The 14,319-nt window shown below is 37.1% G+C and overlaps 1 protein-coding gene across 7 annotated transcripts in view; it reads right to left on the bottom strand.

Moving 5' to 3' along the window:
• SIPA1L1 (signal induced proliferation associated 1 like 1) overlaps positions 1 to 14,319 on the bottom strand; it is a 367,706-nt gene that overhangs the window by 154,343 nt on the left and 199,044 nt on the right. For all 7 annotated transcript variants that reach the window (XM_069092084.1, XM_069092083.1, XM_069092086.1 and 4 more), the window contains 2 exons: positions 11,241 to 13,043; positions 594 to 724 (listed from right to left, as the gene is read on the bottom strand). In XM_069092084.1, coding sequence (XP_068948185.1) covers positions 594 to 724; positions 11,241 to 12,741 — 1,632 coding nt within the window. In that variant the 5' untranslated portion in view covers positions 12,742 to 13,043. The remainder of the gene's footprint in view (positions 1 to 593; positions 725 to 11,240; positions 13,044 to 14,319) is intronic.

Here is a 14,319-nt window from a genome sequence, read left to right as displayed (position 1 = left end):
GTAGATTGTTTAGCTGGGGTGATTAGGGAAGGCATCAATACAGAGGGTGCAAATTGATAGTAACAGTAGACTCAGTCTTGGAAGCAGAAAAGTTGTATTCTAGTCTTGTCTTTGACATATTCTCTCTGAGCTTTAGCTCCCTCAACTATATGGAAATACTCTTCTCGTTCTAACCATCTGCTAGGGTTGTAAAGAAGAAAATGGACTGTAGGTATCTCACAAGTGCTACAAAAATGAAAAGTTGTTGTTGTTTTGCCAGGGTCTTTGATGATGAACAGGTTCTCATTCTATCGTCTAACGTTTTAGGTATGTACACGGCTAGAAGGAAGACATGGTGAAGAGGGAAGGAGCAGAGCAACAGATGCAATTTCTATGGATCACTGATTATTAAATTGGGTGGATATACTACATACTACCTATATGGCATAAGAATGATGTTAACAGGTTTTGACACAAATATTTAGAAATAGCTAATTGATTATCACATATAAATATCTATGAAATGTTAGATAAAACTTCAATTACAATGCAACAACACCTCTAATTATTATTAGCTCCTTTTAAGCCTCAAGCCTCTCTTATTCATAGCCTACCTCACTAGTTCTGAATATTATTCGATAGTTGTATGGTGGTCCATTTTCTTTCAATTCTTCTGGTTTTTCTCTTCTAATGCTCACAGCCACTGGGCCCAGGTTCTCATCTGCTCCAAAATAGTTCCAGTGTTCTAAAGCAAAATAAAAGAGGCATTTTAACACCATGTTGTAGAAATATTATACTTCACTCACAGATCAACACTGAAAAAAAATTATATACCAAAAGGCTATACACATATTGAACAAAATGTAAAAATAACTAATGTAATTCCAAGAACATAAAGGTTTATTCAGTTACTCTGGCCCAACTGAATTAAACAAAATTCTATTAAGTGCAGAGTACTGTGCTAGATAAATGGAAATACAAAACTGGAAAAAGAAATAGTTACGATCCTCCAGGAGCTTATAATCTAACAGGGAGGATGACAATCAGATAAATAAATACAGGATGGAATGTGAGTGAGGTGGCAAAGAGATCTAGATAAAAAGCTAGCAAAAAAAAAAAAGATTAGTCAATTTCATTTGGGAGTTAGAGGTGGGATTATGGAAGGATTCCTTAAGTAGGTGACACCTGATCTGCACCTTTAAGAAAGAAAAGGATCGGGGTGGCTAGGTGGCACAGTGAAGAGAGCACCAGGCCTTAAGTCAGGGGGACCTGAGTTCAAATCTGGTGTCAGATACTTGACATACTTACTAGCTATGGGAGGGAGGGAGGGAGGGAGGGAGGGAGGAAGGAAGGAAGGAAGGAAGGAAGGAAGGAAGGAAGGGAGGAAGGAAGGAAGGAAGGAGGCTGAAATAGGTAAAGGATTCTGCACAGACAAAATGAATACACCTAGGATAAAAAGTGTAGTGGTCAAATGGGGAAAAAAATCTGTGTCAAATTTCTCTGATCAGGATTTGGCATTCAAGAAATAAATGATGTATCTATGTATCTACATATGTATATATGTATATACATATGACTAATAGCCATGCCCCAATAATAAAGTAGTCAAAGGACATGAACAAACATTTCTCAAAAGAAGAATTGTAAAGTATTCACAATCACATGAAAGAATGTACCAAATCACTAATAAGAAGAGAAATAATAATCAAAATAACTTTGAGGTTCCATCTCACATCCTGAAAACTGGATAACCAGATAAAAAATGATAATACTCAATGTTGGAGGAAATGTAGAATGACAGGTACAATAATACATTACTGGTGAAGCTATAAAATGATATAATAATTTTGGAAAGCAATCTGGAATTATGCAGATAATCTCTGACATTTGTCCATAAAACATCCATACAAGAATGTTCCTTTGAACAGCAGAGACTATTATTGGACATATACTCTAAGGAAGTCACTGATAATAAAAAAAGCCTCTATATACACCAAAATATATATAGCAATGCTTTTTTTTTTAATAACAAAGAAGATGCCTGTCAATTGGGGAAATGCTAAACAAACTGTGGTATACAAATGTAATGGAATATTACTGTGCTTCAAGAAATGATTGATGTGAAAACAGAGAAGCATGGAAAGATCTATATAAAATAACAAAGTTAAGTAAGCAGAGATAAGAAAACAATATACACAGTAACTATAGCAATGCAAGCAACAACTACATACCAAAACTCAAAAGTGAATGTAACAAAATTCAAGGAGGACTCAAATAAAGAGATATGAGAAAACACCTCCAACACACCCCTTCACGAAGGTCAGAGGTCCACAGGTTACACTGCAGTCTGTGAACAATGTACATGTTTTCAGACTTTTCTGTGTACTTCTCAGTTATGCTGATTATCTCCTCTCTATAAAAAATACCATGTGTTATATAGGATGGTTCTCTTGGGCAGGGGCAAGGGGAAGGACAGGAGATAATTACGATGAAAGTAACAAAAGATATTAATAAAATCTTAAATAAAAAAGAAATAGGAAGAGGATGAATTTCTGGCACAGAGGATCTGAGGGAAAGCAAAGAGGCAGGAGAGTGTAGTACTAGATTACGGACAGCTATAGAGTTCACAACTTATAAGATATAAAGGAACAGAATTAAATAAAGCTGAAATGATAGTATGAAATTAAAGTTTAGAATTTAAATACCCTGAATATGACAGACTAAGAAATCTGCACTCCATCCTATACACAGCAGAGAGCCAACTAAAGATATCTGACCAGTTAGATGACAGGTAGATCTGTGCTTTAGGATAATTGTTTTGGAAGGTATAAGAAAGATGGATTAGAGAAAGGAGAGAAGAGAGGTAAGGAGAACAGTTAGATGACTTTAATAACCCATTAGGGAGGTGAGTGATGAGTGTCTGAACTAGGTCAATAGTAAGGTAAGTGTGAGGTACAAAAACAGAGGGACAGATATAAGTGGCAAATCATTAGGCTAGGTTAACTAATTATATAAATGGAATCAATAGGGTTGAGTAAAAAGTAAAAGAACCCTGTACATCTTTTTTTTTTACTTTTTCTTTTTGGAGAACAGTTGGGGTTAAGTGACTTGCCCAAGATCACATGGCTAGCTTTTCCTGTGTTAAGTGTCTAAGGCCACATTTGAACTCAGGTCCTCCTGACTTCAGGGCTGGTGCTCTATTCACTGCGCCGCCTAGCCGCCGCAACCCTGTGTATTGTCACTGTGATCTCTAATGCCTCCATCCTTTAATTCTTTTCAGGGCCATTCTCCCTGTAGTGGCTGTTTGTGAAATGGGATATAACTCTCCACCTATCTCCACTTGTGATCCCTCACCAGTCAATATGACCTATTGTTTTGCCACTGGACTCCTTATGACCCTGGAGGAGAGCGTGAGGCTGATGACTTTGGGAAGCTCTGCTTCACTCAAATTCAATTCCCATGCAAGTCATCATTCTTGGGATGTCATTGGTCCTCTTTGAGAACAAAGAACCAATAACAACATAAAGGCACTAGAATGTTAACTATCTCCTCTGGAGGCATTTCAGTGGCACACCCAATATTTAAAAATATATTATCTCCAGCACTGACCCCTTGAGTCCAGTTTTACAACATCAACTACTCACTGGACATTACTACATAGTTGATATATGTCAAAGTAGTATCTCATACTCAAGAAGGACAAGATGATACTCATCATTTATTTTCTTCAAAGACCATTTTTTTCTCTTGACTTTGCTATTTCTATTAATGGAGATAGTCCTAGTGATCAAGGATTAAAAATTTTTCATTTTTTTTACTTCTCTCCTGTGTTACACCTTACATTCAAATTTTGTCAAATCCTATACAGCTTCCACCTCAAATATTTCTTATATACAATCACCCTGATTTCTAATACCATTTTTTTTTAGACTACTGCCCTGAGTTCCTTCCACCATTCACCTCCTCAATACCCTTTCGTGTCTTGCTGAATGGAGCTGGAGGGATTCACACAACCATGCTGATTGAACATCAATTTAAAATATATTCATCCTCAAATGAGCCCTAGTTACAGCAAGGCAATCCTTTTATTTTTCACTAATTGATTACTTATTAACAAACATTTCATTCAATAAACATTTATTAAGTACCTACTATGTACCAGGCATTGTGCTAAGCGCTGGAGATACAAAAAAGAGGCAAAAGACAGTCCCTGATTACCTAACAACACTAAACTTTCTCTTTTCTCTTCAAACCTCCCATACCACCACCTTCCTCCTCCTCCTTCCTGAGGACTAAGCCTCTTACTTTACTGAGAAAAATAAGATGTTCATTGTAAGCTCCCTCTTTCACCCTTCATCTCAAATCCCTTGGTATCATCTTCCATTCTCCTCCTTTTCCCCAGTTATATAATGAGGTGGTCCTTCTCCTTGCCAAGGCCAGTCTCTCCATACATTGTGCTGAAGACTGAACCGTCAATTATCCCTTGTCTTTTTAATATTCAACCACTCTTGACTCTACTGGTTCCTCCCTTACTGACTTCAAATGTTATTAAAATTTCCCACATACTTAGGGGGGAAAAACAACTTCAGTAAACCTTTCCATCCTTTTCTATGTCTCTTTTTCTTTTCTCCATCAACCCTCTCGTGGGAGTTACCCTAAGACTTAACTGCTTCCACCACCTCTCCTCTTTGTGCTTCTCTCCTCTGCTTCTTCAACCCTTTGTAATCTAGCTTCCAATCTCATCACACAACAGAAACTGCTCTCTCCAAATGTGCCTAGGTACACAGTAGGTACTCTCCAATGAGCTCTTAAAGCCAATTGTGATGTTTCTTTTCTCTATTCTCAATGTACTTAAATTTTCTGCAGCATTTGACATTACTGAACAAACTGTCCTGGGCAAAGGAGCTGGGATTAAAACCATGAATCACCTACCCAGAAAAACTGAGTATCATGTTTCAGGGGAAAATATGGTCATTCCATGGAATAGAGGACTTTCAAGCATTCTTGATGAAAAAACCAGAGTTGAATAGAAAATTTGACATTAAGATACAAGAAGCAAGAGAAGCATGAGAAGGTAAACAGGGAAAAGAAATCATAAGGAACGTACCAAAGTTGAACTATTAACATTACTACATGGAAAAACAATCATTGTAACTTATGAAACTTTTCTCAGTAGTTGAAGGGATTAGAAATATATATATATATATGTATATATATATATGTCTATATATATATATATATATATGTCTATATATGAGGGTATATGGGCATATGAATAAATACGTGAATGTGTGTATATATGTTTACAGGTATACATAGATAGAGGGCACAGGACCAATTTAACAGGAAGGGATGATACTTAAAAGGTAAAATTAAGAGGTGAGAGGAATATAATGAGAGGAGATGGGGAGAGACAGAATGGGGTAAACTATCTCATATAGAAGAGGCAAGGGAAAATGGTTACAATGGAGGGGAAGAATAGGAAGGCAAAAGATAATGGGTCAACCTTATTCCCATTGAATTTGGCTTGAGGAGGGAATGAAATACATACTAAATAGGGTATCTCACCCTCCAGGAGGGTAGGGGGGAAGGGGATGAGAGGGGGGATGATGGAACTGAGGGCAGACCCTCCTGGAGGGGAGTTGGAAGCACCTACTTTTGAAAAGGGACAGGATCAAAGCAGAGAATAGAACAAGTGGGAGGTGGGATAGGAAGGAGGGAAATATAGTCAGTCTTTTACAATATATCTACTATGTTATTGTTTTGCATTAACCACACATGTACACTATACTGAACTGCTTATCTTCCCAGTAAGGGTGGGTGACAAGGGAGGAAAGGAATGAATCTGGAATTCACAGTTTTAAAATCAAATAACGAAAAAAATATATATATATATATATATATATATATATATATATACTATTATTAATACTATTTTACATGTAATTGGGAAATAAAATATACAGGCACTGGAGCATTATAGATCCACTGGAAAAGTCGAAAGGAATATGGGAGAAAATATGGGAGAGAGCAGATTGGAGGAGGGGATATCCTGTGGGATTGCTATTTTGGGGTGGTGGGCAGGGGAGAAAATGGGGAGAAAATCTGTAACTCAAAATCTGGCGGAAATGAATGATGTAAATCAGAAGTTAATAAAGCATTTGAAAATAAATAAATAAAAATAAAGATATTGGATTCAAAACACAACTCATTCTCTTTCCCCACAAAAACACCATTGTTCCAAATGTCCCTATCACTGTCAAAGGCACCACCATTCCTCCATCTCTTGGGTTCCTCAATGATATCATACTTGATTTCTCACTCTCCTTCACTTCATATATCCAATCAGCTGCCAAATCTCATCTTTCCTGCCCACATAGATTTATATCTGACCCATTCTCTCTACTCACAAAGTCACCACTTTAGTTCAGGCCATCACCTCTTAGGATTATTCCAACAGTTTCCCCATTAGTTCGCTTGCTTCGTCTCTCTCAACTACAATCCATTCTATACATGGCTGTGAAAGTGACTGTCACTCTCCTATTCAACAAAATCCAGGGCTTCCCTGTTGTTTCTTGGAAAAAACATAAATTCTTCTGTTTATCTTTTAAAGCCCAACCTATGGTCCCAATCTATCATTTGGAAAATATTCCAAGACACTAAAAGCCAATCAAATGCTGGTCAGGACAACGGTTTGAAAATATTTGTGTAGAGTTGTCCCTGTACCACAGGATTTTCCTAAGGTGGTAATTACTGTTGCATATGATAATAAGCCAAGATATTCACAAAGTACACACTAACAATATGGTTGTATTATTTCATTCAACAGGTAATCTTTAAAGGGTAAAGCAAATGCCATGATAAAAACACTTGGGAGGAGCTATTTTAGTTTTTTAGGCTAATCACAGCAGCTATATTCACAATCTTGTGATTAAAGTCAGCATATTTACAGAGCTCATTATAATTTTCATACTAATGTAACTAAAATTAGAGTTAAAAAGAGATTCATGCAATATCCCAACATTCCTAAAGCAATCTCTGTAATGGCACCATTGTTTACCTGTATCTTAATCCATAAAATAAGAACAATGCCTTTTCTGGCCAGGGATACTGTGACAGGACCTACGGTACTTTGTGAAACTTGGAGATGAGCATTACACAAACAACAGAAAAACCATTATGATATAAACCAGTGGAAAACTAAAAGATGACCTCACAAATGAAGGTAGCAGGCATTTGGCTCTGACCCTGAATCAATACTGAGTTAATGGGAGATGATCTGGCTTCCTTTTGCTTCTGCATTCCTCTTTAGCTCACATGATTGTCACATGTCAGGTAAGGGAGCAAAAAAAAGCACAGAAGAGAAAGGAGGGATAAGTGTATCTGGATCCTTAGTGCTTCCAGACATCAAGAACAGGAGTGAGAATGAGAAGTAGGTTTTGTGAGATGGCCAGTGGGTGCCCAGGCTTAAAAAGAGGAAAACACTAGACAGTTTGGATTCATGGAATGAGACTATAATGAGACCTACTAGTTTAAGTAGATGTTCTTGGATAGGGCCCTTGATGGAGCTGCCTTATGTTGACTTTTATTTCAGTGTTAGAGCAAAATTTATTAGGTAATTACATGTAGAAAGCTGCAACTCAGTGAACTTGAAAGTTCGGACAAGGAAAGTAGAACAGTATAAAATAATTGAAATATAAAATAGAATTGAAAGGGAGTACTTCCTAAATGAATAGCATTCCTGAAAATTACTTCTGCTGCCTGAAATATAAAGTGGGGTTGAGGTAAATGAAGAGAAGACTGAGGGCTTTAATGGAAGATGTTCTTTTTTTTTAAAGAAATTGCTATTTTGAACTTGACAAACACCAATAAATATGAACATATAACAGAAAAAGAGGGTTGCATATGAAACCAAGAGCACTTATATCCAGCTTATTTCCTTTAAAAATAGAATAAATTGGTGGCTAGGTGGTACAGTGAGTAAAGCATTGGCCCCAGAGTCAGGAGGACCCAAGTTCGGTTACAGCCTCAGACACTTAACACCCACATAAAAAAACTGGCCGTGTAACCTTGGGCAAGTTACTTAACTCCAATTGCCCTCCAAAAGGCAAAAAAAAAAAAAAAATGATAGATCTCTTAGGGGCAGCTAGGTGCCACAGTGAGTAAGAGGGCCAGCCCTGGAGTCGGGAGGACCTGGGATCGGTTCCAGCCTCAGACACTTAACACCCACACAAAAAAACCGGCCGTGAACCTTGGGCAAGTCACTTAACCCCAATTGCCCTGCCTTCCCCCCTCCAAAAAAAACAAACAGTACTTTGGGGCAGCTAGGAGCATTGGCCCTGGAGTCAGGAGGACCTGAGTTCAAATCCAGCCTCAGACACTTGACATACTTACTAGCCCTGTGACTTTGGGCAAGTCACTTAACCCCAATTGCCCTGCCTTCCCCCCTCCAAAAAAACAAACAGTACTTTGGGGCAGCTAGGCGCATTGGCCCTGGAGTCAGGAGGACCTGAGTTCAAATCCAGCCTCAGATACTTGACATACTTACTAGCCCTGTGACTTTGGGCAAGTCACTTAACCCCAGTTGCCCTCCAAAAAGCAAAATAAACAAACAAAAAAGTAGATAAGTAGGTAAATAAATAAGTGAACAAACCAATAAATAGATGGATGGATGAATGAATGAATAAATAAATGCATGCTTCCTTGATGCCATTTTTTTGGGGGGTGGCATTACCATCACTCCATTGTCTACCCCACAAAAATTGTAACAAATAAGCACAGTCAAGCAAAGCAATATAGTGGCCATACATGAAAACACCTCTCATTCTGCACCTCTGGTCCATCTCTTCTCTATCAGGAGATGGATCCTCTAGAGTCATGGTTGACCATTACATTGATCAAAGTGCTTAAGTCTTCAAAGTTGCCTTTCATTTTAGTGTTAAAGTCACTGAATACACTGTTCTCCTGGTTCTGCTCACTTTAGCACATTTCACTTTACCAATTCATATAAGTCTTCCCAAGTTTCTCTGAATCCATTCCCTTCATAATTTCTTTTGGTACTATAATGTTTTATTATGCTCATATGCTATATAATGTGTTCAGTCACTCTCTAACTAATGGGGTTAGTGTTTATTTCCTTCCTACACTCAAAAAGTATTGCTAATTTTTATAGGTATGGGTACTTTCCTTCAGTCTTTGATCACTGTGGAGGATAAGCCTACTGGTGCCATCACTGGGTCAATAAGTGTACACACTTTACTGCCCTTCTGAGAATAATTCCAAACTACATTCCAGTATGGAGCTCTACCAACAGTGTGTTAGTGTGCGCATTCATAGAAAGCCCCTCCAATGACAGTCACTTTCTTTCTTTGTCAATGTAATGAGTGTAAGGTGGAGTTACGGGGTTCTATTATTCATGGGTTGTGACTCTTTGTTTTTCATCTTTTTAATCCTTACTATTTGGGCACACTTTTACCCATTAGTCTTCAGCCTGGTACAGTTCTATTCCAATGCTTCATTTCAGAAAAAAACATAACCCTAGATTTTTGAAGCCTACCAGTCAAGCACAAAGTCAGAAGCTCATACCAAGTCAGAAAGATTTCAGTATGGTTCAGGGATAGACTGCCTCCTTGCTAAAAACCTACAACCAGGTTCAAAGACACTCATTACAGGAGGCTGGCCATCACAAGATTTAATTACTTAAAAACAAGAACTCATCTCAAGTGCTGAGCGGTTATGATTGGCACCAGAATAGAGAATACCCCCTGCTGACAAATAATGGACCTTTTGTGGTACTAAAGTTGAAAATATTTGTTCTAGTCATGTTTGAGCAGGTGAACAGAATTGTAAAGGAAGATCACTTTGTTACAGATTTGGTTAGGAAAATTGTTAACTATACTAGAATTATGGGATTATGGTACCCACATACACACAAGAACATAAATGAACAATGATTAAATATAAAAAATAAATCATAACAGAAAGAAGAGCAACAGGGAAGGTGACCAATGCATGGAAATTACATTTATGATCCCCGTTTGCAAGGCAATAGCATGGGGATAAGATAATTGCAAAATAAAGAAGTTTTAGAAAATGAGCTGCAAAAAGATACTTCTAAGACAACATCTTTCGTGTTTAAATGCCAGCCAAGCAAATATGACGTTAAAGATATTCAAATAAGATCATATATGAATTAGATGCTTGTTCCAAAAATAGCTTACCTAGAAAAACAACAAGTTATTTAAACAGGTTTGAGTATCCTGGACACTGCAAATAATGACATGTGTATCCACAGAAGCAAAAATACAAACTACCCTCCTACAATTTCTCAATACTGATAAGACTAAACTTTTTTGTTACTTAATTCTAATCAAAATTATTATTACAGAGAATTTACAATTCATTTTGCTTTTTAGTAAAGTAAGGAAATGTTTTTCTTTAACAAATGAATATCTAGACAAGGCTGTATGAATGTGAGACTAAGCTTTCTTGCAATTATAGATACATTTAAAGAGATCTACTTTGTACTTTAAGTTCATCAATGTCATTTCATTCCACTTAGCATAGAAAGTGAGAGGATAATGGGCCTAAAACTCTGATACAGACTACCTTTGTTCAATGGGGAACTTGATCTTGTTCCTTAGCCATCAAAAGCCAAGAAAGTTAAAGTTAAAGTGGGTGTTTCAAATGTTTTCAATAACTTTGTAATGCTTGGAAACAACCACACACATCTTTAAGAGTACCATGGTGGCATTTTCCTACTCAACAGATGCTTGAGAGAGAAGACTTCCATTCATTTAGTTGCCATTTGGAGACTTTGTATTAAAAAATCAATCTGTGAATTTTTCCACATGAAAAGCAAAAAGCACTAAATGTATTTTTTTTGTTTTGTTTTTTGGAGGGCAATTGGAGTTAAGTAACTTGCCCAAGGTCACATGGCTAGGTTTTTTTTTGTGCGTGTGTTTTAAGTGTCTGAAGCCGGTTCGAAATTCAGGTCCTCCTGACTCCAGAGCAGGTGCTCCACTCACTGCGCCACCTAGCTGCCCCCTACTAAATGTATTTTTTTTTAATACTATGAAAGAACAAAAAAAATTCCCACATCTGCTTTTATAGGAAATGATTGGTAAGCCATTTTGCTACTGAGAAGAATAAAAAATTCATCAGTTCTATCATTATGTAGTGCCCAAAGCTCTCTTCTGATATAAAGGATTTAATATTTTGAATAAGTATAGCAAAATAAATTAATTAAAAACACCACTTACCCTTCTGATAAAAAAATTTCCTATAATAGTATGCGCCGAGATCCACATGTTCCACAATATATCTCTTTACTCTATCTAAATGCAAAACCAAATTTTCCTTGGGCACTTCAAGAACAGCCACTCCTGCATTTGTGCAATGAGAGCTAAGAGTAGATTCAAATGAGGCACTTTCATTACTGAAGGAACCAGAATTTGATTTAGATAAACTGATCTTCCTTTCTCCTTCTCCACCAATCTCATTTCGAAAATATGGACAGCTCATTACAAGGTCATTACTCTTATCATCTCCCTGGTCCATGCTGAGGCTTCCTTTAGAATTCAAGTCCTCAGTACTACCCATAGGGGAACTGAAACTTGCAGAGTGAGATAAAGGTCCAGAAACTAAAGAAGCAACAGCAGCTGCAGATGCTCCTGTGGTCGTATTTCTCCGTTTTATAACATTGTGCCTATTTATAATTGCCTCATTCAAGTCAAACAAAATGCTCTGGACATCATAGTGACCAAAACACTTTGGACAAGTCCAAGGCCTAACGGAGTCCTCTGATCGATTGTCTTCGAGGTCTGATGATTTTCCAAGTTCCCCTTCACATTTGGCATTACGCAACTTACGAAAAATGGATGAGTCCCCTGTTTCTGACTTAGAACGTCTCTTGAGTGGTTTCTCCCTTTCTTTAAATAGTCTAAGGTTCTCTCTCTGCGTGATAGGTCCATCTATCACATCCAGAGAAAAGCCAGAACCCTTGCTTCCGCTGACTATCAAAAATTCACTCAGTTTTGTTGGAGTTGGGCCTCTCTGATCAGATTTGTCATCTTTGTACCCTTTCAACAAATCAAAAAAACTTTCTCCTGAAGTACCCTGCTTATCTATTGACGATGTGCTACCGTATTCCCTGTGCAGTGATGGACCAGTTTTGTATGTGGGTGAAATACATTCATCAAAGCTATCCACATCAAGTTCACTTATAGTAATATCACTGTTACTACGCTGTCTTATTCTGCGAAGGGCTTTCCTAGGGGAACTAGGATAAGCTTCAGGCATGAGAAATCTGGAATCCATGTTGTCTGATTGTCTTGTTTTGCTTTTAAGAGTGTTCTGTATGCTTTTCAACATGGCAGAGTCACTGGAGTTGAGGTTAACTGAACTACCTTGACTTCCTGGACTGCCTTTGGAGGACATGTTGTCAAGGCAACTTGATGTCTCCATTTCTTGACTTGATCGGCTAGATTCTTTAACATTGTCCTTCCTTGGTGGCCAATCTGCAATCCTTGCCCTAACCCCCATCTTTGGGACTCCAGGAGTGGAGGTAATATGGTGGGAACCTTCACTTCGAGGGGGTCCCACAGGAGCCATGACAGAAGAACCCAAACTGCCATTCTGAGATCTGAAGCGCCGCATGTAGAAGTCATCGGTGTGAACCTTGGAAATCCCATCTGTTCCAACCATTGATGCTCTTTCTGTGGCAACAGGTCTTTCAGTCTGGGACCGCTTCAAGCTGGTCATGATTTAAAAGAGGTTAGTCTTAAATGACTACAGGAAGCATGATCATCTCTTCTATTTACATGTATACTTCCCTTATGAAGAACAGTTTCCAGAAAAAATGGTGATTGCATGAGACCTTGATCATTTTCTTTGAAGAGGTTAAATTATGCCTTGCTACCAGCAAACTAAAGATTCAGGTTTCAAATATTTTAAAATCCATAAAAGTTTCTGTAGTAAATTTTAACAGGTGACTCTTCTCCAGAAAACCTGAATGGAATTTACATCAGAGGATTCAGCAACTTCTACAATCCAATCCTTTTTCCCTAGAAGAAAAGGACAACATGATTAGTAATTTCATTTAGCTGTTTTAAAAATCAATACCTAATTGCCCAAACTAAACAAATTAAAATAAAGACAGAATAATTGTTATATTTAAGTTCTATATTTCTCTGCAGAGCATGGTAAAGGAAAGAGGCATATATACAAGATTTTATTTAAAAAATCTATCATTTAACATTAATAAAGGATCTTGCTTATGTGGATATTAATTACACTACTGTGATGGTGTAGGCCTCCAATGACTATGATAGTGTATGACAACAAAACTCAGCTAAGCTATGTAAAAATAAAGCACAATCAATATAATTCAAATGATTAGATGAACTGATTATATAATCAGTAGTTTGATTAAGCTAAAAACATTTATGCAACTGAATATAATAATCAACATTAATAGGTACCGTGTAATAGAAGGTAAACCTTGGAGTGAGGAAGACCTGATTCAGGTCCTTCCTAGCTCTGGAACTATGAATATGAGCAAATTACTTAAAATTTCTGTGCCACAGGATAATCTATCTGATTTTAAATTATAGAATGCAGCTGAGCACATTCATATGCATGTGGAGGAAGTTTCTACACTTGGATTGCCCTATGCCAAAGAAAGCATAACTCTGCCTCAAAAAATAATGAATTTAATATAGCAGCTTCTTTTTCTACAATTCAAATTAATAAATTTTTGTTTCTGTTTTACAGATTTCTATTTTGCTGTTTATACAGAACAAGAATACTTTTCTTAAAAAGTCTTCACCAATCATCTTCTTATGCCCACTTCAGCATACTAAATGCCAGAAATATTTCACTCATTAAAGTATTTTTCTCATTAACAAAATAAACGCATTTCCTTCCAATAACCACTCCCTTTATTCCCATCAGCTCAAAATAATAAAACCAAAAATGCTCTCTACACATATCCTTATATACTAAAATTAAATGATTATAAAATACTATAAAAGAGTTCAAGTAAAGAGTAGTCAAAGGGGGGAAGGGATTGAGAGAATTTCCTTATAAGCAATGTAGTCAGGTTTTACAAGCAGAAAACATCAATATAAAATTCTGTACAGCTGTGTACACCCTAAAACCAAAGCAGATTGTTTTCCAAGACTCCACAAATTACACAAGATGTGGCCTTTATAATCTTGCCAAATCCATGTTTGGAAAGATACTGCTGAACCAGCATTCCTTTGACAGTGAAGTATTATCTGCAAATCTCAATTTCTGAAATCTTAGGTTAAAAAACAGCACTGAGCCCTCTTCCACAGT

Source organism: Petaurus breviceps, unplaced genomic scaffold, assembly GCF_028583685.1.
Source record: "Petaurus breviceps papuanus isolate PSGF00001 unplaced genomic scaffold, PetGlider_PUasm1.0 189, whole genome shotgun sequence".
Lineage (NCBI taxonomy): Eukaryota > Metazoa > Chordata > Mammalia > Diprotodontia > Petauridae > Petaurus > Petaurus breviceps.
Note: the sequence above shows the minus strand (reverse complement) of the source record. Positions and strands in the feature narration are given on the sequence as shown.